The sequence below is a fragment of the Pseudophryne corroboree genome, chromosome 1 (genome assembly GCF_028390025.1).
Source record: "Pseudophryne corroboree isolate aPseCor3 chromosome 1, aPseCor3.hap2, whole genome shotgun sequence".
Classification (NCBI taxonomy): domain Eukaryota; kingdom Metazoa; phylum Chordata; class Amphibia; order Anura; family Myobatrachidae; genus Pseudophryne; species Pseudophryne corroboree.
Genome location: NC_086444.1, coordinates 964,940,894 through 964,968,185, shown reverse-complemented (window position 1 = coordinate 964,968,185; position 27,292 = coordinate 964,940,894). Strand labels below are relative to the sequence as shown.

Sequence of the window (27,292 nt, the reverse complement as noted above, 5' to 3'; positions counted from 1 at the left end):
TTGATCTTTCCCTATTTTAACCTCCACATTTTTGTTCTCCATTTTTTAATGTGTGGAATTATATGTCAGTATCAATAGCAATGGCCTACTTCTATATATACTGCGCACAACTGAAATGCACCACAGGTATAGAATGTAAATGGATAGCATACTTGACGACACAGAGGTAGGTACAGCAGTGGCCTTCCGTACCGTACTGCTATATATACTGGTGGTCACTGTGTCAGCAAACTGCAAAACTAAAATGCACCACAGGTATAGAATGTAGATGGATAGTATACTTGACGACACAGAGGTAGGTACAGCAGTGGCCTTCCGTACTGTACTGCTATATATACTGGTGGTCACTGTGTCAGCAAACTGCACAACTGAAATGCACCACAGGTATAGAATCTAGATGGATAGTATACTTGACGACACAGAGGTAGGTACAGCAGTGGCCTACCGTACCGTACTGCTATATATACTGGTGGTCACTGTCAGCAAACTGCAAAACTAAAATGCACCACAGGTATAGAATCTAGATGGATAGTATACTTGACGACACAGAGGTAGGTACAGCAGTGGCCTTCCGTACCGTACTGCTATATATACTGGTGGTCACTGTGTCAGCAAACTGCACAACTGAAATGCACCACAGGTATAGAATCTAGATGGATAGTATACTTGATAACACAGAGGTAGGTACAGCAGTGGCCTTCCGTACCGTACTGCTATATATTATATACTGGTGGTCAGCAAACTGTGTAAAACTGAAATGCACCACAGGTATGGATGGATAGTATACTTGACGACACAGAGGTACGTACAGCAGTGGCCTACTGTACCGTAATGCTATATATTATATACTGGTGGTCAGCAAACTGTGTAAAACTGAAATGCACCACAGGTATGGATGGATAGTATACTTGACGACACAGAGGTACGTACAGCAGTGGCCTACTGTACCGTAATGCTATATATTATATACTGGTGGTCAGCAAACTGTGCAAAACTGAAATGCACCACAGGTATGGATGGATAGTATACTTGACGACACAGAGGTAGGTACAGCAGTGGCCTTCTGTACCGTACTCCTATATATTATATACTGGTGGTCAGCAAAATTATGCACTGTACTCCTACTATATACTGTCTACAATGCAGCACAGATATGGAGTGTTTTTCAGGCAGACAACGTATACTGGTGGTCACTGTCAGCAAAACTCTGCACTGTACTCCTGCTATATAATACAGCTGCTCCCCAGTCCCCACAATTAAGCAGTGTGAGCACAGATATATGCAGCACACTGAGCACAGATATGGAGCGTTTTTTTCATGCAGAGAACGGATAAAACTGGTGGTCACTGATCAGCAAAACTCTGCACTGTACTCCTCCTATATTAATATACAGCTGCTCCCCAGTCCCCACAATTAAGCAATAAGTAAAGCAAGCACAAATATTTGCATCAACAATACACGGAGAGGACGCCAGCCACGTCCTCTCCCTAACATTTCCAATGCACGAGTGAAAATGGCGGCGACGCGCGGCTGCTTATATAGAATCCGAATCTCGCGAGAATCCGACAGCGGGATGATGATGTTCGGGCACGCTCGGGTTAACCGAGGCATACGGGAGAATCAGAGTATGCCTCGGACCCTTGTAAAAAGGCTGAAGTTCGGGGGGGGTTCGGTTTCCGAGAAACTGAACCCGCTCATCACTATTTTAAACAGGCACAAACTATAGCGTACAGATCGTTAAAAGGACTTTTAAAGTTTTAACGATCTGTACGCTATAGTTTGTGCCTGTTTAAAACTATATTTGGCTTGATTATAGTGTGAAGAACTAATCGAGTGTCTCATCCGGAGAAGTAGGAGGAAAGAAAGGAACAGAGTACCAAAGATACCGTTATGCGAGGGACATATCACGTTATAACGTGAGTACGGTACGCATCAAGTCATCTTGCACCCTGTATTACTTCCATGACAAAGAACTGAGAAAGGGAACAGACTCTTCACTATAGACTGTTGATTACAAACTGACTTTGCTACACTTCACCATTGCTTTTCCGTTTGATGAGCGCAGAAGTGATTTCTTACTTTTTGTTTGTAAAAATACAACATGCATTTGCCAGATCTGTGAAAAATAATTGCACTGTGTTCTAACCAAGACACAAGTGAGACCCATGCATAAACAGAGCTCACAGAGCCCAATAAACTAAAAAAAAAAAAAAAAAAAAAAAAAGTCTTTTGGTTGTTCAGTAGGTTTAGTACCTAAAGTTTAGTTGGGATCAGCATGGAAACAGGGCCATCTTAACATATAGTCATACTGGCCATCTGCCTAGGGCCCCATGATTGTAGGGGCCTTTAAGAGGGATATCCAATTAATGGTGATTTAACATTGGGTCGTTTTTCAGACTGATCTCCCGAAAACACACAGGTTCAGTGAAACCTGAGTGTTTTCGGTAGAAACAACCCCTTTTTCACATGAAAATGGGGCTGTTTCCGGGGGGCCAAACAAAATCCCCAATGATCACGGCAACCTGCAGTGTCCCTTGCCCAAAGCAGCAGCTGCAGGCAGGGACTGCAGGGATGGGAAGCCCAGGGGCAAACACAGGATCAAGTCAGCGGGGTTTCCATATGTATGTGTGTATATGTGCGAGTACTGTGTATATATATATATATATATATATATATACACACACACACACACACACACACACACACACACACACACACACACACACATATATATATTATATATACATATATATATAGTCGAGAATAGGCAGCGGCACTCAGGGACTTCCATAGTGAAAAAGCTGTACTGAACAAGTCACAGAAACAAACTGACGTTTCAAGGCTCGTGGCCCCTTTTTCAAGGTAAACAATGTCGGTTTGTTTTTGTGACTTGTTCAATACAGCTTTTTCACTACGGAAGTCCCTGAGTGCCGCTGCCTATTTTTTACTGTGCCGGACTACCCACAAGCAAAATCAAACAAAAAATAATAATTATATATATATATATATATATATATATAAAAATATATAGATATATATATAGATATATATAATATAAAGATATACATACTGTGTGTGTATATGCAGTATGTGTGTGTATATATATATATATATATACATACATACATACAGCATAGCACACACATTCATACAGACACACACACAGTTCATACATACAAACATACATACACAAGCACACACACAAACATAGATACATACACACAAACTTGACATACTGTGTACAGTACACTACATATTGCATATACAGTACTGTACCATCAGGGGCCGGGATGCGGGAGCAGACGGGTGGCACTGTGTGGACGGAGAGAGCTGCTATGGCTGAGTATGCGCAGCCAGCAGCTCCCCCAGGACATTCTCCATGCAGAGAGCTATATAGCTCTCTACTGCTACAGCTCCGCTGTCGTGGTCGGGTACGCAATCGTGGCTTTTACTGAGACGGAGACACTCCTGTCTCTGTCTCAAAAATAAAAATGTTGGCTCATCAGGGTGTGTTTCCAGGTACTCGGAAACCCCCCCTGCGTGCGCCACTGAAGCCGGGGCAGCGCCACAACCCGAATCCCCCATTTTCCCCGCCCCTGGTCACATGGGGAGTGTTCATGTGACCAGAGGGAGCCGGAACTGCAGTACTGCACAGGGAGCTGTCAGGAGCTGGCACCCGGTGCAGAATCAGGTAACTACGATAAGCTGCCGCTCGTGCCGGCTTATTGGGGCTAATAGGATAGCCCCGGCAGGACAATTAGCCCTGGTATATTACCGGGGCTGATTGGATATCCCCTTAAGTAGGTGTTGGCTGGACCCAGCAGGGGAGGGGGAGGTTGGACATTTGCCCCCAAAGCTGGTGTCTTCAGGCCTTCTTGGATGGCAGGTAGAGAATGCTGCATGGCCGGTACGATTGTGAATTACACACAATCAGAGCAGTCAGGCAGCATTCTCTGCCTGCCTCCCAAGTGATTGTCAGCATGCTGGCTGGAGCTATCCACCAATTAGAGTGCAGCACTCTCTACATGCCTCAAAGCCTGCAGACAGACAGTGAATGTCTGTCCGAATGGTGATTGGTGGATGACTGGAGCTCTCCACTAATCAGAGTTCTAACAGGCATTCACTGACTGTATAGAAGCAAGTAAGGAGACGGCGCAGAACTGCAGTAAGTTAGTTAAACAGTACATTATACAGTGTATATATATATATATATATATATATTTTATACTATATATATATATATATATATATATATATATACAAACAAGTGGTATGCGGCACTCACAGATATATCAAATAAGAGACAACACATGCTCTGTTGATTCTCAGAGTGTGTCGTCTCTTATTTGATATAGCTGTGAGTGCCGCAACCACTTGTTTGTATGTATCCTGCTTAATGAGGGCACCCGGCACTGAAATTCTTTTGGAGGGGTGAGTGCCGATCCTGGAAGAGATTGTATGTATGTATGTATATATATACACACACTGCTCAAAAAAAATAAAGGGAACACTTAAACAACACAATGTAACTCCAAGTCAATCACACTTCTGTGAAATCAAACTATCCACTTAGGAAGCAACACTGATTGACAATCAATTTCACATGCTGTTGTGCAAATGGAATAGACAACAGGTGGGAATTATAGGCAATTAGCAAGACACCCCCAATAAAGGAGTTGTTCTGCAGGTGGTGACCACAGACCACTTCTCAGCTCCTATGCTTTCTGGCTGATGTTTTGGTCACTTTTGATAGCTGGCGGTGCTTTCACTCTAGTGGTAGCATGAGACGGAGTCTACAACCCACACAAGTGGCTCAGGTAGTGCAGCTCATCCAGGATGGCACATCAATGCGAGCTGTGGCAAGAAGGTTTGCTGTGTCTGTCAGTGTAGTATCCAGAGCATGGAGGCGCTACCAGGAGACAGGCCAGTACATCAGGAGACGTGGAGGAGGCCGTAGGAGGGCAACAACCCAGCAGCAGGACCGCTACCTCTGCCTTTGTGCAAGGAGGAACAGGAGGAGCACTGCCAGAGCCCTGCAAAATGACCTCCAGCAAGCCACAAATGTGCATGTGTCTACTCAAATGATCAGAAACAGACTCCATGAGGGTGGTATGAGGGCCCGACGTCCACAGGTGGGGGTTGTGCTTACAGCCCAACACCGTGCAGGACGTTTGGCATTTGCCAGAGAACACCAAGATTGGCAAATTCGCCACTGGCGCCCTGTGCTCTTCACAGATGAAAGCAGGTTCTCACTGAGCACATGTGACAGACGTGACAGAGTCTGGAGATGCCAAGGAGAACGTTCTGCTGCCTGCAACATCCTCCAGCATGACCGGTTTGGCAGTGGGTCAGTAATGGTGTGGGGTGGCATTTCTTTGGGAGGCTGCACAGCCATCCATGTGCTCGCCAGAGGTAGCCTGACTGCCATTAGGTACCGAGATGAGATCCTCAGACCCCTTGTGAGACCATATGCTGGTGCGGTTTGCCCTGGGTTCCTCCTAATGCAAGACAATGCTAGACCTCATGTGGCTGGAGTGTGTCAGCAGTTCCTGCAAGATGAAGACATTGATGCTATGGACTGGCCCGCCCGTTCCCCAGACCTGAATTGAATTGAGCACATCTGGGACATCATGTCTCGCTCCATCCACCAATGCCACGTTGCACCACAGACTGTCCAGGAGTTGGCGGATGCTTTAGTCCAGGACTGGGAGGAGATCCCTCTGGAGATCATCCGCCACCTCATCAGAAGCATGCCCAGGCGTTGTAGGGAGGTCATACAGGCACGTGGAGGCCACACACACTACTGAGCCTCATTTTGACTTGTTTTAAGGACATTACATCAAAGTTGGATCAGCCTGTAGTGTGTTTTTCCACTTTAATTTTGAGTGTGACTCCCAATCCAGACATCCATGGGTTATTAAATTTGATTTCCATTGATAATTTTTGTGTGATGTTGTTGTCAGCACATTCAACTATGTAAAGAACAAAGTATTCAGTAAGAATATTGCATTCATCCAGATCTAGGATGTGTTATTTTAGTGTTCCCTTTATTTTTTTGAGCAGTGTGTATATATATATATATACACACCTGTCGAGGTGTGTGTATATATATATATATATATATATATATATATATACACACACCTCGACAGCTGTTTATAAGATGCTTGTACTGTGTGTTATTATGGTCTGGAGTGCCACACCTGCCAAGGTCTGTATGATGGGGTTTGGGAAATGCATTTTAAAAATAATACAACCTTTAGGAGCATGTATTCCCTTGCTCCTAAAGTTTGTATTATTTTTAAAATGCATTTCCCAAACCCCATGATATTGGGGACCGATTTCCTGAGAATACTATATATTTGGGGGATTCCAGAGAAAGCTCTGTGTGTGTGTCCCTACCTTATAACGTCACAAGAGCAAGGTAACCACTGGCTCACAAGGCTCAAAAACATAAACACCACCATGGAGCCGGGGTACATTATACATTTTCTCAGTCATAGGTTCAGAGATGTTGCAAGAAATTCTCAATATCTTAACACTTACAAGGAATAGTCTGGTAGAGTTAATATTAAGTAGTGTCAATGTAACTATTGTTTTCATTTGTTATGGATGTTCCACTAGAACGGGCAGGATTCTGTCCATACAATGACCTCCCAGTGACAGCTGGTGAAGTACAAGAGCCAAAGTGCAAGAGTGACTTTGATTGTGAGGGTAAGGCGAAGTGTTGTGAGCGAGGTTCTTCACGAGACTGCCTCCCTGCATCAAGGGGTGAGTATCATCATCTAGCATCATGTACCTGTTCATCAGTAGACTGGCATTATACTGGAAGAAAACTCCTTAATAAAACATATAAGTCCCACATGGCTGTTCCTGCTAGATACACTATGTAGACAAAGTGATTGGACACTGACAGCAAATAGATCAACTTGATTTTATTGACGGCAATACTTTGTAGGTCCACCACATGCAGTAATTACTGCAGACACCCTTCTTGGCAAACTGTCCACAAGTTCCTGGACAATAGCAGACAGTATGTTTTGCCATTCTGCTTTAAGTACAGTGACCAACTGCGACATTGAAGAAGGATGACTCGTTTTAGAATGCACCCGTTGCTCCATTTCATCCCAGAGGTTCTCAGTGGGGTTAAGATCTGGACTCTCAGCTGGCCAATCAATCCGGGTTACCGAATTTTCTGTATACCAGTCCAGCATCGCCCTGGAAACATAACATTGTGCAGTCTACGATGATCCCCTTTTGAAACTCTGTGAGCTCCTTCTGGCAAGCCATTTCATTAGCAAATGATCTAATCAGTGCCCTCTATCTATTTTATACCTTCACGAACACGTGTCTGCTGCAGGAGCATACCATTTTGCTTGCATGGGAAGGGGTGTCTAATCACTTTTGTCTCCATAGTGTATTTTGTGTGACCATGTTGTATACATAATGTTAAGCTTTGCAAACAAGGCACTATTTCTGTTTACAAGAATTTACCCATTTATGACTCTATTGAGTAATTCCATTTACAAATCCTTCTTATGTATGAAGAAAAAATGCTACCATTATATTATGTAGCTGGATTAGTTTTATAGGAATAAGAGCCTCTGTACCTTTTTGGAGGGCAGTATAAAGTACTCTGCTGTATGTTATAGAGATAAAGAGGGAATCTGTCACATAAATGCCAGTTATGGTCTGTGGTAGTAGTATTGTAGGTCAGAACATTAGATACTTATCTGGATCAATATGGGTGTGTTGCATTACTGCTCTGTAGAGTTTAGTGCTTCCAGGGGCTTGTTAAAATAAGATTTTACTCACCGGTAAATAAGAATTTACTTACCGATAATTCTATTTCTCATAGTCCGTAGTGGATGCTGGGGACTCCGTAAGGACCATGGGGAATAGCGGCTCCGCAGGAGACTGGGCACATCTAAAGAAAGCTTTAGGACTATCTGGTGTGCACTGGCTCCTCCCCCCATGACCCTCCTCCAAGCCTCAGTTAGGATACTGTGCCCGGACGAGCGTACACAATAAGGAAGGATTTTGAATCCCGGGTAAGACTCATACCAGCCACACCAATCACACCGTACAACTTGTGATCTGAACCCAGTTAACAGCATGATAACAGAGGAGCCTCTAGAAAAGATGGCTCACTACAGCAATAACCCGATTTTTTGGTAACAATAACTATGTACCAGTATTGCAGACAATCCGCACTTGGGATGGGCGCCCAGCATCCACTACGGACTATGAGAAATAGAATTATCGGTAAGTAAATTCTTATTTTCTCTAACGTCCTAAGTGGATGCTGGGGACTCCGTAAGGACCATGGGGATTATACCAAAGCTCCCAAACGGGCGGGAGAGTGCGGATGACTCTGCAGCACCAAATGAGAGAACTCCAGGTCCTCCTCAGCCGCCCAAGATGAGCCCACCTTCCTTGTGGAGTGGGCATTTACAGATTTTTGGCTGTGGCAGGCCTGCCACAGAATGTGCAAGCTGAATTGTACTACAAATCCAACGAGCAATAGTCTGCTTAGAAGCAGGAGCACCCAGCTTGTTGGGTGCATACAGGATAAACAGCGAGTCAGATTTCCTGACTCCAGCCGTCCTGGAAACATATATTTTCAGGGCCCTGACAACGTCTAGCAACTTGGAGTCCTCCAAGTCCCTAGTAGCCGCAGGCACCACAAATAGGTTGGTTCAGGTGAAACGCTGAAACCACCTTAGGGAGAAACTGAGGACGAGTCCTCAATTCCGCCCTGTCCGAATGGAAAATCAGATAAGGGCTTTTTCAGGATAAAGCCGCCAATTCTGACACGCGCCTGGCCCAGGCCAGGGCCAACAGCATGACCACTTTCCATGTGAGATATTTTAACTCCACAGATTTAAGTGGTTCAAACCAATGTGACTTTTGGAACCCAAAACTACAGTGAGATCCCAAAGTGCCACTGGAGGCACAAAAAGGAGGCTGTATATGCAGTACCCCTTTTACAAACGTCTGAACTTCAGGGACTGAAGCTAGTTCTTTTTAGAAGAAAATTGACAGGGCCGAAATTTGAACCTTAATGGACCCCAATTTCAGGCCCATAGACACTCCTGTTTGCAGGAAATGTAGGAATCGACCCAGTTGAATTTCCTCCGTCGGGCCTTACTGGCCTCGCACCACGCAACATATTTTCGCCAATTGCGGTGATAATGTTTTTGCGGTTACATCCTTCCTGGCTTTGATCAGGATAGGGATGACTTCATCCGGAATGCCTTTTTTCCTTCAGGATCCGGCGTTCAACCGCCATGCCGTCAAACGCAGCCTCGGTAAGTCTTGGAACAGACAGGGTCCTTGCTGGAGCAGGTCCCTTCTTAGAGGTAGAGGCCACGGATCCTCCGTGAGCATCTCTTGAAGTTCCGGTTACCAAGTCCTTCTTGGCCAATCCGGAGCCACGAATATAGTGCTTACTCCTCTCCATCTTATCAATCTCAGTACCTTGGGTATGAGAGGCAGAGGAGGGAACACATACCCTGACTGGTACACCCACGGTGTTACCAGAGCGTCTACAGCTATTGCCTGAGGGTCCCTGGACCTGGCGTAATACCTGTCGAGTTTTTCCCAACGGTTTATAATCATGTGGAAGACTTCTGGGTGAAGTCCCCACTCTCCCGGGTGGAGGTCGTGCTGAGGAAGTCTGCTTCCCAGTTGTCCACTCCCGCAATGAATACTGCCGACAGTGCTATCACATGATTTTCCGCCCAGCGAAGAATCCTTGCAGCTTCTGCCATTGCCGTCCTGCTTCTTGTGCCACCCTGTCTGTTTACGTGGGTGACTGCCGTGATGTTGTCCGACTGGATCAACACCGGCTGACCTTGAAGCAGAGGTCTTGCTAAGCTTAGAGCATTGTAAATGTCCCTTAGCTTCAGGATATTTTTGTGAAGTGATGTCTCCAGGCTTGACCATAAGCCCTGGATATTCCTTCCCTGTGTGACTGCTCCCCAGCCTCGCAGGCTGGCATCCGTGGTCACCAGGACCCAGTCCTGAATGCCGAATTTGCGGCCCTCTAGAAGATGAGCACTCTGCAACCACCACAGGAGGGACACCCTTGTCCTTGGTGACAGGGTTATCCGCTGATGCATCTGAAGATGCGACCCGGACCATTTGTCCAGCAGGTCCCACTGGAAAGTTCTTGCGTGGAATCTGCCGAATGGGATTGCTTCGTAGGAAGCCACCATTTTACCCAGAACCCTTGTGCATTGATGCACTGAGACTTGGCTCGGTTTTAGGAGGTTCCTGACTAGCTCGGATTACTCCCTGGCTTTCTCCTCCGGGAGAAACACCTTTTTCTGGACTGTGTCCAGGATCATCCCTAGGAACAGAAGACAAGTCGTCGGAACCAGCTGCGATTTTGGAATATTGAGAATCCAATCGTGCTGCCGCAACACTACCTGAGATAGTGCTACACCGACCTCCAACTGTTCCCTGGATCTTACCCTTATCAGGGAATTGTCCAAGTAAGGGATAACTAAAATTCCCTTCCTTCGAAGGAATATCATCATTTCGGCCATTACCTTGGTAAAGACCCGGGGTGCCGTGGACCATCCATACGGCAGCGTCTGAACTGATAGTGACAGTTCTGTACCATAAACCTGAGGTACCCTTGGTGAGAAGGGTAAATTTTGACATGAAGGTAAGCATCCCTGATGTCCCGAGACATCATGTAGTCCCCTTCTTCCAGGTTCGCAATCACTGCTCTGAGTGACTCAATCTTGAATTTGAACCTCTGTATGTAAGTGTTCAAAGATTTTAGATTTAGAATCGGTCTCACCGAGCCGTCCGGCTTCGGTACCACAACAGTGTGGAATAATACCCCGTTCCCTGTTGCAGGAGGGGTATCTTGATTATCACCTGCTGGGAATACAGCTTGTGAATGGCTTCCAAAACTGTCTCCCTGTCAGAAGGAGACATCGGTAAAGCCGACTTTAGGAAACGGCGAGGGGGAGACGTCTCGAATTCTAATTTGTACCCCTGAGATATCACCTGAAGGATCCAGGGGTCTACTTGCAAGTGAGCCCACTGCGCGCTGAAATTCATTGAGACGGGCCCCCCACCGTGCCTGATTCTGCTTGTAAAGCCCCAGCGTATACTGAGGGCTTGGCAGAGGCGGGAGAGGGTTTCTGTTCCTGGGAACTGGCTGATTTCTGCAGCCTTTTTCCTCTCCCTCTGTCACGGGGCAGAAATGAGGAACCTTTTGCCCGCTTGTCCACGAAAAGACTGCGCCTGATAATACGGCGTCTTCTCATGTTGAGAGGCGACCTGGGGTACAAACGTGGATTTCCCAGCTGTTGCCGTGGCCACCAGGTCTGAAAGACCGACCCCAAATAACTCCTCCCCTTAATAAGGCAATACTTCCAAGTGCCGTTTGGAATACGCATCACCTGACCACTGACGTGTCCATAACCCTCTACTGGTAGAAATGGACAACGCACTTAGACTTGATGCCAGTCGGCAAATATTCCGCTGTGCATCACGCATATATAGAAATGCATCTTTTAAATGCTCTATAGGCAAAAATATACTGTCCCTATCTAGGGTATCAATATTTTCAGTCAGGGAATCCGACCACGCCAACCCAGCACTGCACATCCAGGCTGAGGCGATTGCTGGTCGCAGTATAACACCAGTATGTGTGTAAATACATTTTAGGATACCCTCCTGCTTTCTATCAGCAGGATCCTTAAGGGCGGCCATCTCAGGAGAGGGTAGAGCCCTTACAAGCGTGTGAGCGCTTTATCCACCCTAGGGGGTGTTTCCCAACGCACCCTAACCTCTGGCGGGAAAGGATATAATGCCAATAACATTTTAGAAATTATCAGTTGTTATCGGGGGAAACCCACGCATCATCACACACCTCATTTAATTTCTCAGATTCAGGAAAACTACAGGTAGTTTTTCCTCACCGAACATAATACCCCTTTTTGGTGGTACTCGTATTATCAGAAATGTGTAAAACATTTTTCATTGCCTCAATCATGTAACGTGTGGCCCTACTGGAAGTCACATTTGTCTCTTCACCGTCGACACTGGAGTCAGTATCTGTGTCGGCGTCTATATCTGCCATCTGAGGTAACGGGCGCTTTAGAGCCCCTGACGGCCTATGAGACGTCTGGACAGGCACAAGCTGAGTAGCCGGCTGTCTCATGTCAACCACTGTCTTTTATACAGAGCTGACACTGTCACGTAATTTCCAACAGTTCATCCACTCAGGTGTCGACCCCCTAGGAAGTGACATCACTATTACAGGCAATCTGCTCCGTCTCCACATCATTTTTCTCCTCATACATGTCGACACAAAAGTACCGACATACAGCACACACACAGGGAATGCTCTGATAGAGGACAGGACCCCACTAGCCCTTTGGGGAGACAGAGGGAGAGTTTGCCAGCACACACCAGAGCGCTATATATATACAGGGATAACCTTATATAAGTGTTTTTCCCCTTATAGCTGCTGTATAGTTAATACTGCGCCTAATTAGTGCCCCCCTCTCTTTTTTAACCCTTTCTGTAGTGTAGTGACTGCAGGGGAGAGCCAGGGAGCTTCCCTCCAACGGAGCTGTGAGGGAAAATGGCGCCAGTGTGCTGAGGAGATAGGCTCCGCCCCCTTAACGGCGGCCTTATCTCCCGTTTTTCTATGTATTCTGGCAGGGGTTAAATGCATCCATATAGCCCAGGAGCTATATGTGATGCATTTTTTTGCCATCCAAGGTGTTTTTATTGCGTCTCAGGGCGCCCCCCCCCCCAGCGCCCTGCACCCTCAGTGACCGGAGTGTGAAGTGTGCTGAGAGCAATGGCACACAGCTGCAGTGCTGTGCGCTACCTTGTTGAAGACAGGACGTCTTCTGCCGCCGATTTTCCGGACCTCTTCTGCCTTCTGGCTCTGTAAGCGGGCCGGCGGCGCGGCTCTGGGACCCATCCAAGCTGGGCCTGTGATCGTCCCTCTCGAGCTAATGTCCAGTAGCCTAAGAAGCCCAATCCACTCTGCACGCAGGTGAGTTCGCTTCTTCTCCCCTTAGTCCCTCGATGCAGTGAGCCTGTTGCCAGCAGGTCTCACTGAAAATAAAAAACCTAAACTAAAACTTTCACTAAGAAGCTCAGGAGAGCCCCTAGTGTGCACCCTTCTCGTTCGGGCACATAGATCTAACTGAGGCTTGGAGGAGGGTCATGGGGGGAGGAGCCAGTGCACACCAGATAGTCCTAAAGCTTTCTTTAGATGTGCCCAGTCTCCTGCGGAGTCGCTATTCCCCATGGTCCTTATGGAGTCCCCAGCATCCACTTAGGACGTTAGAGAAAATCTATTTCTCGTAGTCCGTAGTGGATGCTGGGAACTCCGTAAGGACCATGGGGAATAGCGGCTCCGCAGGAGACTGGGCACAACTAAAGAAAGCTTTAGGACTTCCTGGTGTGCACTGGCTCCTCCCTCTATGACCTTCCTCCAGACCTCAGTTAGGATACTGTGCCCGGAAGAGCTGACACAATAAGGAAAGGATTTGGAATCCCGGGTAAGACTCATACCAGCCACACCAATCACACCGTATAACTCGTGATATTATACCCAGTTAACAGTTTGAAATATATCTGAGCCTCACTAACAGATGGCTCATAACAATAACCCTTTAGTTAGGCAATAACTATATACAAGTATTGCAGACAATCCGCACTTGGGACGGGCGCCCAGCATCCACTACGGACTACGAGAAATAGATTTACCGGTGAGTAAAATCTTATTTTCTCTGACGTCCTAGTGCAGGGGTGTCAAACTCAAATTCATCGGGGGCCGCATCAGCAGTTTGGTCCCCATCAAAGGGCCGGTTGTATCTGTAGGTCTATGTGTCCACTCTTTATTATCATAAATTAATGTCACTGCATTCAATTATTACTGTTTTTTGTAATAATGTAAGTAATAACTAGCTCTGAAAGCAGAAACATAGTCAGAATAATGACAAGTAGATATTCAAATGTACAATTATTGTACAATGTATTGAAAAATGTTTTTGGTAACAAACATTAATTTTTTTTTAAACATACAAATATTGCCAAACACTGTTTATTAAACATATGGAAAACACAAGGCCATGTGCCCCCTTTTATAGTGCCCAGCCATCTGCCCCCTTTTATAGTGCCCAGCCATCTGCCCCCTTTTATAGTGCCCAGCCATCTGCCCCCTCCATTTACTTTACTTACCTTTTACTTCTTTCTTTCTTTTACTTCTTTCTTCTTGCTCCTCTCCGCGGCGTCCGCGCGCTCCTCTGATCCCTGGAGATGTCGGGCGGACGTCACGTGATGACGTCACGTCCGACACCCAGGGAGCAGTGCGGGGCAGGAAGAAGTCGGGCCAGGTCCCGGAAGGTAAGTAAATTTTTTTTTTTAACTTGAGCCATTTTTAAAATGAATTTACTCCGTGCAGGCACGGAGTAAATTCATTGAAAAAAAAAAAGGGGAGGCTGCAAGGCTGGCGGCGGCACCGCGGGCCATCAGACGAGGTCTGGCGGGCCGGATTTGGCCCGCGGGCCTTGTGTTTGACACCCCTGTCCTAGTGGATGCTGGGAACTCTGTAAGGACCATGGGGATTATACCAAAGCTCCCAAACGGGCGAGAGAGTGCGGATGACTCTGCAGCACCGAATGAGCAAACTCAAGGTCCTCCTCAGCCAGGGTATCAAACTTGTATACTTTTGCAAAAATGTTTGAACCCGACCAAGTAACAGCTCGGCAAAGTTGTAAAGCCGAGACCCCTCGGGCAGCCGCCCAAGAAGAGCCCACTTTCCTCGTGGAATGCGCTTTTACAGATTTAGGGTGCGGCAGTCCAGCCGCAGAATGTGCAAGTTGAATCGTGCTACAGATCCAGCAAGCAATAGTCTGCTTAGAAGCAGGAGCACCCAGCTTGTTGGGTGCATACAGGATAAATAGCGAGTCAGTTTTCCTGACTCCAGCCGTCCTGGAAACTTATATTTTCCGGGCCCTGACTACGTCCAGTAACTTGGACTAACTAAGTCCCACGTAGCCGCAGGCACCACAATAGGTTGGTTCACATGAAAAGCTGATACCACCTTAGGAAGGAATTGGGAACGAGTCCTCAATTCCGCCCTATCCATATGAAAATCAGATAAGGGCTTTTGCATGACAAAACCGCCAATTCTGATACACACCTGGCCGACGCCAAGGCAAACAGCATGACCACTTTCCACGTGAGGTATTTTAGCTCTACGGATTTAAGTGGCTCAACCCAATGCGACTTCAGGAAATCCAACACCACGTTGAGATCCCACGGTGCCACTAGAGGCACAAACGGGGGCTGAATATGCAGCACTCCCTTAACAAAAGTCTGAACTTCAGGCAGTGAAGCCAGTTCTTTTTGGAAGAAAATGTACAGAGCCGAAATCTGGACCTTAACATAACCCAATTTTAGGCCCGTAGTCACTCCTGACCGTAGGAAGTGCAGAAATCGACCCAGTTGAAATTCCTCCGTTGGGGCCTTCCTGGCCTCACACCAAGCAACATATTTTTGCCATATGCGGTGATAATATTTTGCGATCACATCTTTCCTAGCCTTAATCAGCGTAGGAATGACTTCCTCCGGAATGCCTTTTTCCTTTAGGATCCGGTGTTCAACCGCTATGCCGTCAAACACAGCCGTAGTAAGTCTTGGAACAGGCAGGGCCCCTGCTGCAGCAGGTCCTGTCTGAGCGGCAGAGGCCATGGGTCCTCTGAGATCATTTCTTGAAGTTCTGGGTACCAAGCTCTTCTTGGCCAATCCGGAACCACGAATATAGTTCTTACTCCTCTCCTTCTTAGTATTCTCAATACCTTGGGTATGAGAGGCAAAGGAAGGAACACATACACCGACTGGTACACCCACGGTGTTACCAGAGCGTCCACAGCTATCGCCTGAGGGTCCCTTGACCTGGCGCAATATCTTTTTAGCTTTTTGTTGAGGCGGGACGCCATCATGTCCACCTGTGGCCTTTCCCACCGGTGTACAATCATTTTGAAGACTTCTGGATGAAGTCCCCACTCTCCCGGGTGGAGGTCGTGCCTGCTGAGAAAGTCTGCTTCCCAGTTGTCCACTCCGGGAATGAACACTGCTGACAGTGCTAACACATGATTTTCCGCCCATCGGAAAATCCTTGTGGCTTCTGCCATCACCATCCTGCTTCTTGTGCCGCCCTGCTGGTTTACATGGGCGACCGCCGTGATGTTGTCTGACTGGATCAGCACCGTCTGGTGTTGAAGCAGGGGTCTAGCCTGACTTAGGGCATTGTGAATGGCCCTTAGTCCCAGAATATTTATGTGTAGGGAAGTCTCCTGACTTGACCATAGTCCTTGGAAGTTTCTTCCCTGTGTGACTGCCCCCCCAGCCTTGAAGGCTGGCATCTGTGGTCACCAGGACCCAGTCCTGTATGCCGAAACTGCGGCCCTCTAGAAGATGAGCACTCTGCAGCCACCACAACAGCGACACCCTGGCCCTTGGAGACAGGGTTATCAGCCGATGCATCTGAAGATGCGACCCGGACCACTTGTCCAACAGATCCCACTGGAAGATCCTTGCATGGAACATACCGAATGGAATTTCTTCGTAAGAAGCTACCATCTTTCCCAGGACTCGCGTGCATTGATGCACCGACACCTGTATTTGTATTAGGAGGTCTCTGACTAGAGATGACAACTCCTTGGCCTTCTCCTCCGGGAGAAACCCTTTTTCCTGTTCTGTGTCCAGAACCATACCCAGGAACAGTAGACGCGTCGTAGGAACCAGCTGCGACTTTGGACTATTCAGAATCCAGCCGTGCTGTTGTAGCACTTCCAGAGATAGAGCTACTCCGACGAACAACTGCTCCCTGGACCTCGCCTTTATAAGGAGATCGTCCAAGTACGGGATAATTATAACTCCCTTTTTTCGAAGGAGGAACATCATTTCGGCCATTACCTTGGTAAATACCCTCGGTGCCGGGGACAGACCAATGGCAACGTCTGGAATTGGTAATGACAGTCCTGTACCACCATTTTGAGGTACTCCTGGTGAGGAGGGTAAATGGGGACATGCAGGTAAGCATCCTTGATGTCCAGTGATACCATGTAATCCCCTTCGTCCAGGCTTGCAATAACCGCCCTGAGCGATTCCATTTTGAACTTGAACCTTCGTATATAAGTGTTCAAGGATTTCAATTTTAGAATGGGTCTCCCCGAACCGTCTGGTTTCGGTACCACAAACATTGTGGAATAGTGACCCCGGCCTTGTTGAAGGAGGGGTACCGTGATTATCACCTGCTGGAAGTGCAGCTTGTGAATTGCCGCCAGTACTACCTCTCCTCGAGGGCAGCAGGCAAGGCTGATTTTAGGTAACGGCGAGGGGGAGTCGCCCCGAAACTCCAGCTTGTATCCCTGTGATACTACTTGCAGAACCCAGGGATCCACCTGTGAGCGAGCCCACTGGTCGCTGAAGTTCCCGAGACGCGCCCCCACCGCACCTGGCTCCACCTGTGGAGCCCCAGCGTCATGCGGTGGACTCAGAGGAAGCGGGGAAAGATTTTTGATCCTGGGAACTAGCTGTCTGGTGCAGCTTTTTCCCTCTTCCCTTGTTTCTGTGCAGAAAGGAAGCGCCTTTAACCCGCTTGCTTTTCTGAAGCCGAAAGGACTGTATCTTATAATACGGTGCTTTCTTAGGCTGTGAGGAAACTTGAGGTAAATTTTTTCCTTCCCAGCTGTTGCTGTGGATACGAGGTCCCAGAGACCATCCCCAAACAATTCCTCACCCTTATAAGGCAGAATCTTCATGTGCCTTCTAAAGTCAACATCGCCTGTCCACTGCCGGGTCCCTAATACCCTCCTGGCAGAATGGACATTGCATTAATTCTGGATGCCAGCCGGCAAATATCCCTCTGTGCATCCCTCATATATAAGACGACATCTTTAATATGCTCTATGGTTAGCAAATAGTATCCCTGTCCTGACAGGGTAATAGACCACGCTGCAGCAGCACTATCCATGCTGAGGCAATTGCAGGTCTCAGTATAGTACCTGAGTGTGTATATACAGACTTCAGGATAGCCTCCTGCTTTTTATCAGCAGGCTCCTTCAAAGTGGCCGTATTCTAAGACGGCAGTGCCACCTTTTTTGACAAACGTGTGAGCGCCTTATCCACCCTAGGGGATATCTCCCAACGTGACCTATCCTCTGGCGGGAAAGGGTACGCCATCAGTAACTTTTTAGAAATTACCAGTTTCTTATCGGGGGAACCCACGCTTCTTCACACACTTCATTCACTCATCTGATGGGGGAACAAAACACTGTCTGCTTTTTCTCCCCAAACATAAAACCCCTTTTTTGTGGTACCTGGGTTAATGTCAGAAATGTGTAACACATTTTTCATTGCCGAGATCATGCAATGGATGTTCCTAGTGGATTATGTATATGTCTCAACCTCGTCGACACTGGAGTCAGACTCCGTGTCGACATCTGTGTCTGCCATCTGAGGTAGCGGGCGTTTTTGAGCCCCTGATGGCCTTTGAGACGCCTGGGCAGGCGCGGGCTGAGAAGCCGGCTGTCCCACAGCTGTTACGTCATCCAGCCTTTTATGTAAGGAGTTGACACTGTCGGTTAATACCTTCCACCTATCCATCCACTCTGGTGTCGGCCCCACAGGGGGCGACATCACATTTATCGGCATCTGCTCCGCCTCCACATAAGCCTCCTCATCAACCATGTCGACACAGCCGTACCGACACACCGCACACACACAGGGAATGCTCTGACTGAGGACAGGACCCCACAAAGTCCTTTGGGGAGACAGAGAGAGAGTATGCCAGCACACACCAGAGCGCTATATAATGCAGGGATTCACACTACCCACAGTGATTTTTCCCTTATAGCTGCTATAATACACAGATTTGCGCCTAAATTTAGTGCCCCCCCTCTCTTTTTAACCCTTTGAGCTTGAAAACTACAGGGAGAACCTGGGGAGCTGTCTTCCAGCTGCACTGTGAAGAGAAAATGGCGCCAGTGTGCTGAGGGAGATAGCCCCGCCCCTTTTTTGGCGGACTTTCTCCCGCTTTTTTATGGATCCTGGCAGGGGTATTTTTCACATATATAGCCTCTGGGACTATATATTGTGATTATTTTGCCAGCCAAGGTGTTAATATTGCTGCTCAGGGCGCCCCCCCCCCCCAGCGCCCTGCACCCATCAGTGACCGGAGTGTGAGGTGTGCATGAGGAGCAATGGCGCACAGCTGCAGTGCTGTGCGCTACCTTGTTGAAGACCGAAGTCTTCTGCCGCCGATTTTCAGGACCATCTTCATGCTTCTGGCTCTGTAAGGGGGACGGCGGCGCGGCTCTGGGACCGGACGATCGAGGTCGGGCCCTGTGTTCGATCCCTCTGGAGCTAATGGTGTCCAGTAGCCTAGGAAGCCCAAGCTAGCTGCAAGCAGGTAGGTTCGCTTCTTCTCCCCTTAGTCCCTCGTAGCAGTGAGTCTGCTGCCAGCAGATCTCACTGAAAATAAAAAACCTAAAATATACTTTCTTTTCTAGGAGCTCAGGAGAGCCCCTAGTGTGCATCCAGCTCAGCCGGGCACAAGATTCTAACTGAGGTCTGGAGGAGGGTCATAGAGGGAGGAGCCAGTGCACACCAGGTAGTCCTAAAGCTTTCTTTAGTTATGCCCAGTCTCCTGCGGAGCCGCTATTCCCCATGGTCCTTACGGAGTTCCCAGCATCCACTAGGACGTCAGAGAAATGTTCTCTGAAGAGCCATAGCTCGCCTATCCTCAGCACAGTGAGAATGATCTAACAATATTATTTTCTGTAGATGAGTGATATTATTTATCTAGTAGATGGACAATTACAGATAGATAAATAAATAAATATATTCACAATGATCCAAATGCCCATCGGAGATAACAGGGTTGTTTCTCCTTGATGGCACCCTATATTTATAACTTCTTGGGTTCCTCTTCCGTATGTCCCTATGTCTCCTCAGTACTTATTTTTTATATTACACTGCAGCACCAATGCTAAGAAATGTTTTAAAGGTCCCAAAATTGTGGAAGAAAAAACTGAGTCATCTGTGTAGGAACCCATTCCATTTTTTCATGCTCATTTGGATTCATTAAAACTTGGAATGATGATACACTAAGTACTGAGAGTTAAAGATTACTTCTAATCAAAATGAAGGTATGCTCTATAACTAATACACCTGAAAAATCTAATAGCTTTTCTTGGAAATATCACATAGAAGGAGATTTGGCTGTTTTTGATCAATAACTACCTTTATGCTATTGCTCAAATGTTTATTTGCTTTATCAAAAACATCATCATCATACTACCGTCTTTAGCATATTAGGCACATTCTCCATCATGAGGTTTAATCATTTCCATTTAGAAACTGACTCCACCATAACACCCGTATAACGCCTCCTGACTCCCCAACTGCTACAGACCAGGCCATTTTATACCTTTAATTAGCTGGGCCTTCTGAATGCTGAGCTGACCAACAGTCTTCTGCAGCTGGAAACATTGCTTTTGTAAAAAATTTAGATTAAACCCATGTTGTTCAATTAAAATTACAACATGCATTTGACAGATTCTAAAAAAATAATTGGACTGTGTTCTATCCAAGACATAAATGAGACCAGGGGCGGATTGGGAACAAAAAGCGGCCCTGGAAAAATTTGTACTAGTGGCCCCACATGGGCAGCACCAGAGGTGTAAGGTCTAGCCATGGGCCATGGCAGCAGCGCCCTCCCCACAAGACTTTCCAGATAGTGGGCATGTCCGGCATCAAGAGGGAAGTTAAAAAGAAATACAATTAAATGTTATGAGCACATTATATGATACACCTTCAGAATTTAGGAAACTATATCATTCTTTAGAAAGATATATTTTCTTGCTTATTACACCAACCGTATCCCAATCACTATTCACTCAATCTTATATGTCAGCCAAGCAGGCAGACAGAGCATACACTAGATCATCTGCAATCACAGGCTAAGTGGCAAAGTCATTTTCATATATGCAATTTATTTTGCATCTTATTAATTATGTCTATAAAAAGGACCACATGTCCTCAAACAAAACAGGCCCCACGGGTGTGTCGGCCCACCGGGAATCTTCCCTGCCTAATCCGCCTCTGAATGAGACCCATGCATAAATAGAGATCGTAGAGTTCAATTTACTAAAAAAAAAAACCCCAGGTCTGCTGGTTGTACAGTAGGTTTAATGCCTAAACAGACATATTGAAGTTTAGGTAGAATGTGCCTGGAAATAGCGTATCTTAACATATAGTCATACTGGGAATCTGCCTAAGACCCCATGATTGTAGCGGCCTTCAAGCAGATGCTAGCTGGGCCCAGCGGGGGAGTAGGAGGATGGACATTTGCCCCAAAGTTGGTGTCTTTGGGTCTACTTCGGAGGCTAATAGAGAACGGTCCGATTGTGAATTACACACAATCAGAGCAGTTAGTCAGAATTCTCTACCTGCCTCCAAAGTGATTGTCTGTCAGCATGCTGGTTGGTGGATGGCTAGAGCTATCCATCAATCAGTGCGCAGTATACTTGGGAACCCATACAGATGGCCGCGACCTGTGTGTCCGGTGTAGCGAAGTCCAAACATCCTTGCAGGGTTGTCTGGGGAAAACCACCTGCATGCTAGGCTCCTCACCTCTGTTCTGGGTATCAGTCAAATCTAAAGTACGGGTCAGTGAGTTGTACTACTGTGCCTCACTATGTATCACTGCAATAAGCAGCGTTACATAATGGTTAATTCTGAAGGATCAGGTTAAATATGCCCCTTAGATTGATACTGACAAGTTTAAAACAAATATATGAAATGAGAGTGAAACTCAATTCTATGTGTAGTGCATAAGTAGTATCTAATCCAACAGTCACTAAATTCCTTAGTAAAATGCAAATAAAAAAAAGCTATTCCATGTATCACTGCCTGATAAAGTTGGAATATGTAGGCCTTCCGTTCCCCTGTTCTTGTTGGGTTTCAGTCTGTGTGTAAATATAAAAACAGAGGCACCCAATGAGGAAGTACATAGCAGAACGTGTCCACTATTGCCGACAAATGCACATAGCAAAGATAGTACTTGATTAAAGCTTATCCATGTTGCAGATATCCAGTGTAATCCTTAGTTTCAATTAGATTATTAATAGTCTTCATTATTCAAATCTACACCATTAACGTTTAATATTTTCTTCCAACTCCCATTCCTCTGACTACATACCTGAAATGTCTATTATATGAATACACAGCAAATTGACCAGATTTTTTCCCTCTTTAATCATTCAGGAAAACCAGGAATATGCCCCGCTGTCAATGACTCAAATTCTAATCTTGAGTGCTCTACTGACCGAGATTGTTCAGAAAGTCTCAAGTGCTGCAGTCAGAGATGTATGCCTCCTGTAAAAGGTAACCACTTTAAGTGTTACATGTGAATGGACTGCTTATGTGACCAAGATACATTTGTCTTCAGTTAAGTTAACTTTTAAATTTATGTTACTATGATTTATGGAAAAGATGAATACACCTGTAAGGTTCAGGGGGAATTCAATTAGGTGCGATATGAACGTTATGGTAAGAACTTACCGTTGATAACGTGATTTCTCTTATGTCCACAGGTATCCACAGGATAACATTGGGATATTGTCGAGCGACAGCGAAAATGGCACCAACACGGTCACGAGCTTTCTGGCCTCCCAGGATGCATTGGGGCCTCCACTATATAGTCCCGCCCACTGACTCAGTCAGATCAGTTCTTTCCACAGCGATTTTAGGCAGGAACATTAGGTAGAGATCTGTACAGGCGATAAGAACACACATGCACACCCTTCCATACAAGAAGGAAGAGGTTTTAGTGATTGTCTAGATCCTCAAATCAGATGCGTCAGGGTGGGATCCCTGTGGATACCTGTGGACATAAGAGAAATCACGTTATCAACGGTAAGTTCTTACCATAACGTTCATTTCTCTGGCTGGGTCCACAGGATTATCCACAGGATAACATTGGGATTCCCAAAGCCATTTTAGTGGTGGGGACGCTCCTGATTGCACAGGAGGATCTTTCGCCCGAAGTCTGCGTCATGAGAGGCAAAAGTATCCATGGCATAATGTCTGATGAATGTGTTTATGGAAGACCATGTGGCTGCCCTACATATCTGTTCTGCTGATGCACCCTGTTGTGCTGCCCAAGAAGGACCTACCTTACGTGTAGAGTGTGCAGAGACATTAGCCGGAATAGGGAGATCTGCATGAGAATAAGCTTCTGATATTACCATTCGGAGCCATCTCGCCAGCGTCTGTTTACTAGCAGGCCATCCTCTTCTATGGAATCCGTAGAGGATGAAGAGGGAATCTGTTTTCCTGATGGCACTAGTACGATCTATGTAGATTTTTAAAGCCCAGACCACGTCCAGCGACGCTTCTCCCGCAGATAGTCCCGATACCTGAAAAGCTGGGACTATAATCTCTTCATTCAGGTGAAATTTTGATACCACCTTTGGAAGATAACTAGATCTCGTTCTGAGAACTGCTCTGTCTGGAAAAAAAACTTAGGAAAGGAGACTTACATGATAATGCTCCTAAATCTGACACTCTTCTGGCTGACGCCATTGCCAGTAAAAAAAGAACTTTAACCGTTAACCACTTAAGATCTGTTCTCTCAAGTGGTTCAAACAAAGGACCCTGGAGAAATTTAAGAACTAAATTCAAATCCCATGGAGTTACAGGAGGAACAAATGGAGGCTGAATATGTACTACTCCTTGGAAAAACGTACGTACATCCTGTAGGTAAGCAATCTTCTGCTGAAACCATACAGTCAACGCTGAGACTTGCACCCTCAAGGAAGCAACTTTCAACCCTTTATCCAATACTGCCTGCAGGAAATCCAAAATTCTAGCTACTTTAAAAGATCTCGGATTGTAATTTTTTCCAGAACACCAATGAATATAGGCTTGCCATATTCTATGATATACACGGGCAGAAGAAGGCTTTCTTGCTCTAAGCATGGTTTGGATTACTTGCTTTAAAAATCCTTTAGCCTCTAAGATAGAGGTTTCAACAGCCACGCCGTCAAAGACAGGCGATCCAGATGACTGTGACAACAAGGACCCTGCATTAACAGATCCGGACGTTGAGGGAGCAGTATCGGTGCTTCCACGGACATTCTCAACAGATCTGTGTACCAATGCCTTCTTGGCCAAGCTGGAGCTATTAGAATGATTGCTCCTTTTGCCTGTTTTATCTTTCTCACTACTCTGGGTAACAGAGCTATTGGAGGGAACAGATATGCCAGCTGAAACCTCCATTCCACTGACAGTGCGTCTACCAAGACCGCTCCGGGGTCCATTGTTCTTGATCCGTACCTCGGAACTTTGTTGTTTAGACGAGACACCATAAGGTCTATCTCCGGTAGACCCCATCTGTTCACCAGTGTCTGAAACAGTTCTGGGTGTAGTGCCCATTCGGTTTCCTGAATGGTGTGCCGACTGAGAAAATCTGCTTCCCAATTTAGTACACCCGGGACAAATACTGCTGACAATGCTGGGAGATGGAGTTCTGCCCATTTTAGAATGGTGGTTACTTCCTCCATTAGACTCTTGCTGTGAGTTCCTCCTTGATGATTGAGGTATGCTACTGCCGTCGCATTGTCTGAGTGGATCTGGACTGGTCTTCCTTGTAGATTGTCCTTTGCGTGAACCAGAGCCAAGTAAATGGCTCTTATTTCTAACAGATTTATCGGCAGGCGACTTTCCCTTGCGGTCCATTTTCCCTGGAACCATAGGCTTCCGAGTACCGCCCCCAGCCTTGCAGGCTGGCATCTGTTGTCAGGACTTGCCACTCTTTTATCCAAAAGGGTCTCCCCTTGTTTAAATGGTCTGTCTGTAGCCACCATGCTAGAGACCTTTTTACATTTACTGGAATCTTTATCATCTGCTTCTTTATCGTTTGATGATTTCCGTTCCATTTGGTCAAAATGAGATGCTGCAACGGTCTGGAGTGGAATTGCGCATATTCCACCATGTCGAAGGTTGATACCATCAGACCCAACAGTCGCATTGCTGCATGGACTGACATTGTCTGGGCTTGCAACGCTTCCTGAGCCATGACCTGCACCTTGACTATTTTTTTCTCTGGTAAGAGAACTCTCTATAGGTCTGAATCCAGTATGGCTCCCAAATGAACCATCCGCTGTGACGGATTCAGGGATGACTTCTCCCAATTTATGAGCCACCCGTGTCTCTGTAAACAAACTATCGTCTGTTGGAGATGGCTCAACAGTAAATCTTGCGACTGTGCTAAGATTAATAGGTCGTCTAGGTATGGGAATATTCTTATCCCTTGTTTGCGCAGACAAGCTGCCATATCCACCATGATCTTGGTAAACACCCTGGGAGCTGTAGCTAGCCCGAAGGGCAGAGCTTGGAACTGGAAGTGTTCCTTGAGGATGGCAAACCTGAGGTAACACTGATGTGATAGTGCTATAGGCACATGTAGGTAAGCATCCCGTACATCCAGAGATACCATATAGTCTCCCGGTTCCATAGCCAACATTATGGAGCGTAACGTCTCCATGTGGAACTTCGGGATCCATATGTAGTTGTTCAACATCTTCAGATTTAGAATTGGTTGATATGACCCATTTGGTTTCTGGATTAGAAACAGATTGGAGTAATACCCCTGTCCCTTTTGTGATGGAGGTACTGGGACAATCACACCTGACTGCAGTAATTTTTGGACTGCTTCTTGCAGGGCATTGGCCTTCGACTCTATACGAGACGGGCTGGTGCAAAAAAATCTTTGAGGAGGCTGCCTCCTGAATGGGAACCCATACCCCTGAGATACTATCTTCTGCACCCAGGCATCTGCTGTTGACTGTTGCCACATGTGTGCAAATTGCAGGAGTCGGCCCCCAACCCTGGAATCCTCCAGGCGGAGGCCCATCTCTTCAGGCTGAGGGTTTCCGTTCAGGTTTGGAAGCTGGCTTTTTGTTAGCCCACTGCTTCCTACCCCTGGATTTAAACTGGGGTTGTTTAGGCTCCTCTTTAGCTTTCGCTTTGCTTTGCCAGCGAAATGAGCGAAATTTTAAACCCTTGGACTTAGGGTTATAGGTAGCCGGAAATCTGACCTTTTTCGATTCAGCCTCTGATTCTAGGATATCCGATAAAGGTTTTCCAAATAATATATTACCCACGAAAGGCAATGCTTCCAATTCTTTCTTGGACTCCGCATCCGCCTTCCAGGTCCGTAGCCAAACTGCTCTGCGAGCGACTACTGTCAAGGCTGAAGCTTTAGAAGCAACAGTACCTACATCAATTGCTGCTTCTTCTAAATACTGGGCAGATTGTCTTAAACAGCAAAGACGATCCTCTTGCTCCCTAGTAGGAGAGGGGATGTCATTCTCTAGTTCCTCTATCCATTCGCCCATTGCCTTTGCTACCCAGGCCGAAGCCATAGCAGGTCTTACCACTGCTTCTACAAGAGAAAAAATATTTTTCAATAGGCTCTCTACCCTTCTGTCTGTGACATCATTCAATGAGGTAGATGATAGTGGCAAAGCAGATTTATGCACTAGTCGCAGAACATGTGCATCTACTTTTGGAGGAACTTCTCTCTTCGAACAATCCACAGCAGGAAATGGATAATAAGAATCCCATCTCTTAGGAATCTTATACTTTTTACTGGGCGCTGCCCAAGACTCATCCATCATTTCCGTCAACTCATCTGACGCTGGAAATTCAGCTTTCACTGATTTTGTTCGTTTGAATACAGGTGCTTTTGCTTTTAACGCTGTCTTGGCTGGCTCTTCCAGAGAAAGCACAGCCTTCACTGCATTAATAAGTTCAGCTACATCTTCTGAACTAAAGCTCTGCGACTGATCATCATACGGAGTTGAATCTATTGTTTCATCATCCGATGTATCATCTTGTGTAGTCTGCCATACAGACGTATCTGTCTTAGTCTTACCTGCCCATTGGTTGCTTGTAGAAGCTACTGGAACCAAACCATAGGAAGGGAGCTGCATGTATGGGTTCATAGTGTAACCTAATCCTTGAGGTGGTGCTACCGGAGCTAACCTGTCCGCTATTGAAGACAGAGTCTTTGCGAACATATTCCATGGTGGCTCTACTGGAGGTTGAACTAACTCCTGTTTTTTACTTCGCTGAAAAGCGAAACAGTTTGCACACAAACCCTCATAAGTGACCAATTGATTCATATCAATTACCCCTGACTTACAAGATAAGCATGTTAGGGCTA

The 27,292-nt window shown here is 46.4% G+C and overlaps 1 protein-coding gene across 1 annotated transcript in view; it reads left to right on the top strand.

The window, feature by feature from the left end:
• The window catches only part of LOC135050231 (whey acidic protein-like), a 128,446-nt gene that overhangs the window by 48,679 nt on the left and 52,475 nt on the right, over nucleotides 1–27,292 (top strand). The window contains exons 5-6 of the mRNA XM_063956528.1: nucleotides 6,625–6,771; nucleotides 22,327–22,446. Of these exons, the coding sequence (XP_063812598.1) occupies nucleotides 6,625–6,771; nucleotides 22,327–22,446 (267 nt within the window). The remainder of the gene's footprint in view (nucleotides 1–6,624; nucleotides 6,772–22,326; nucleotides 22,447–27,292) is intronic.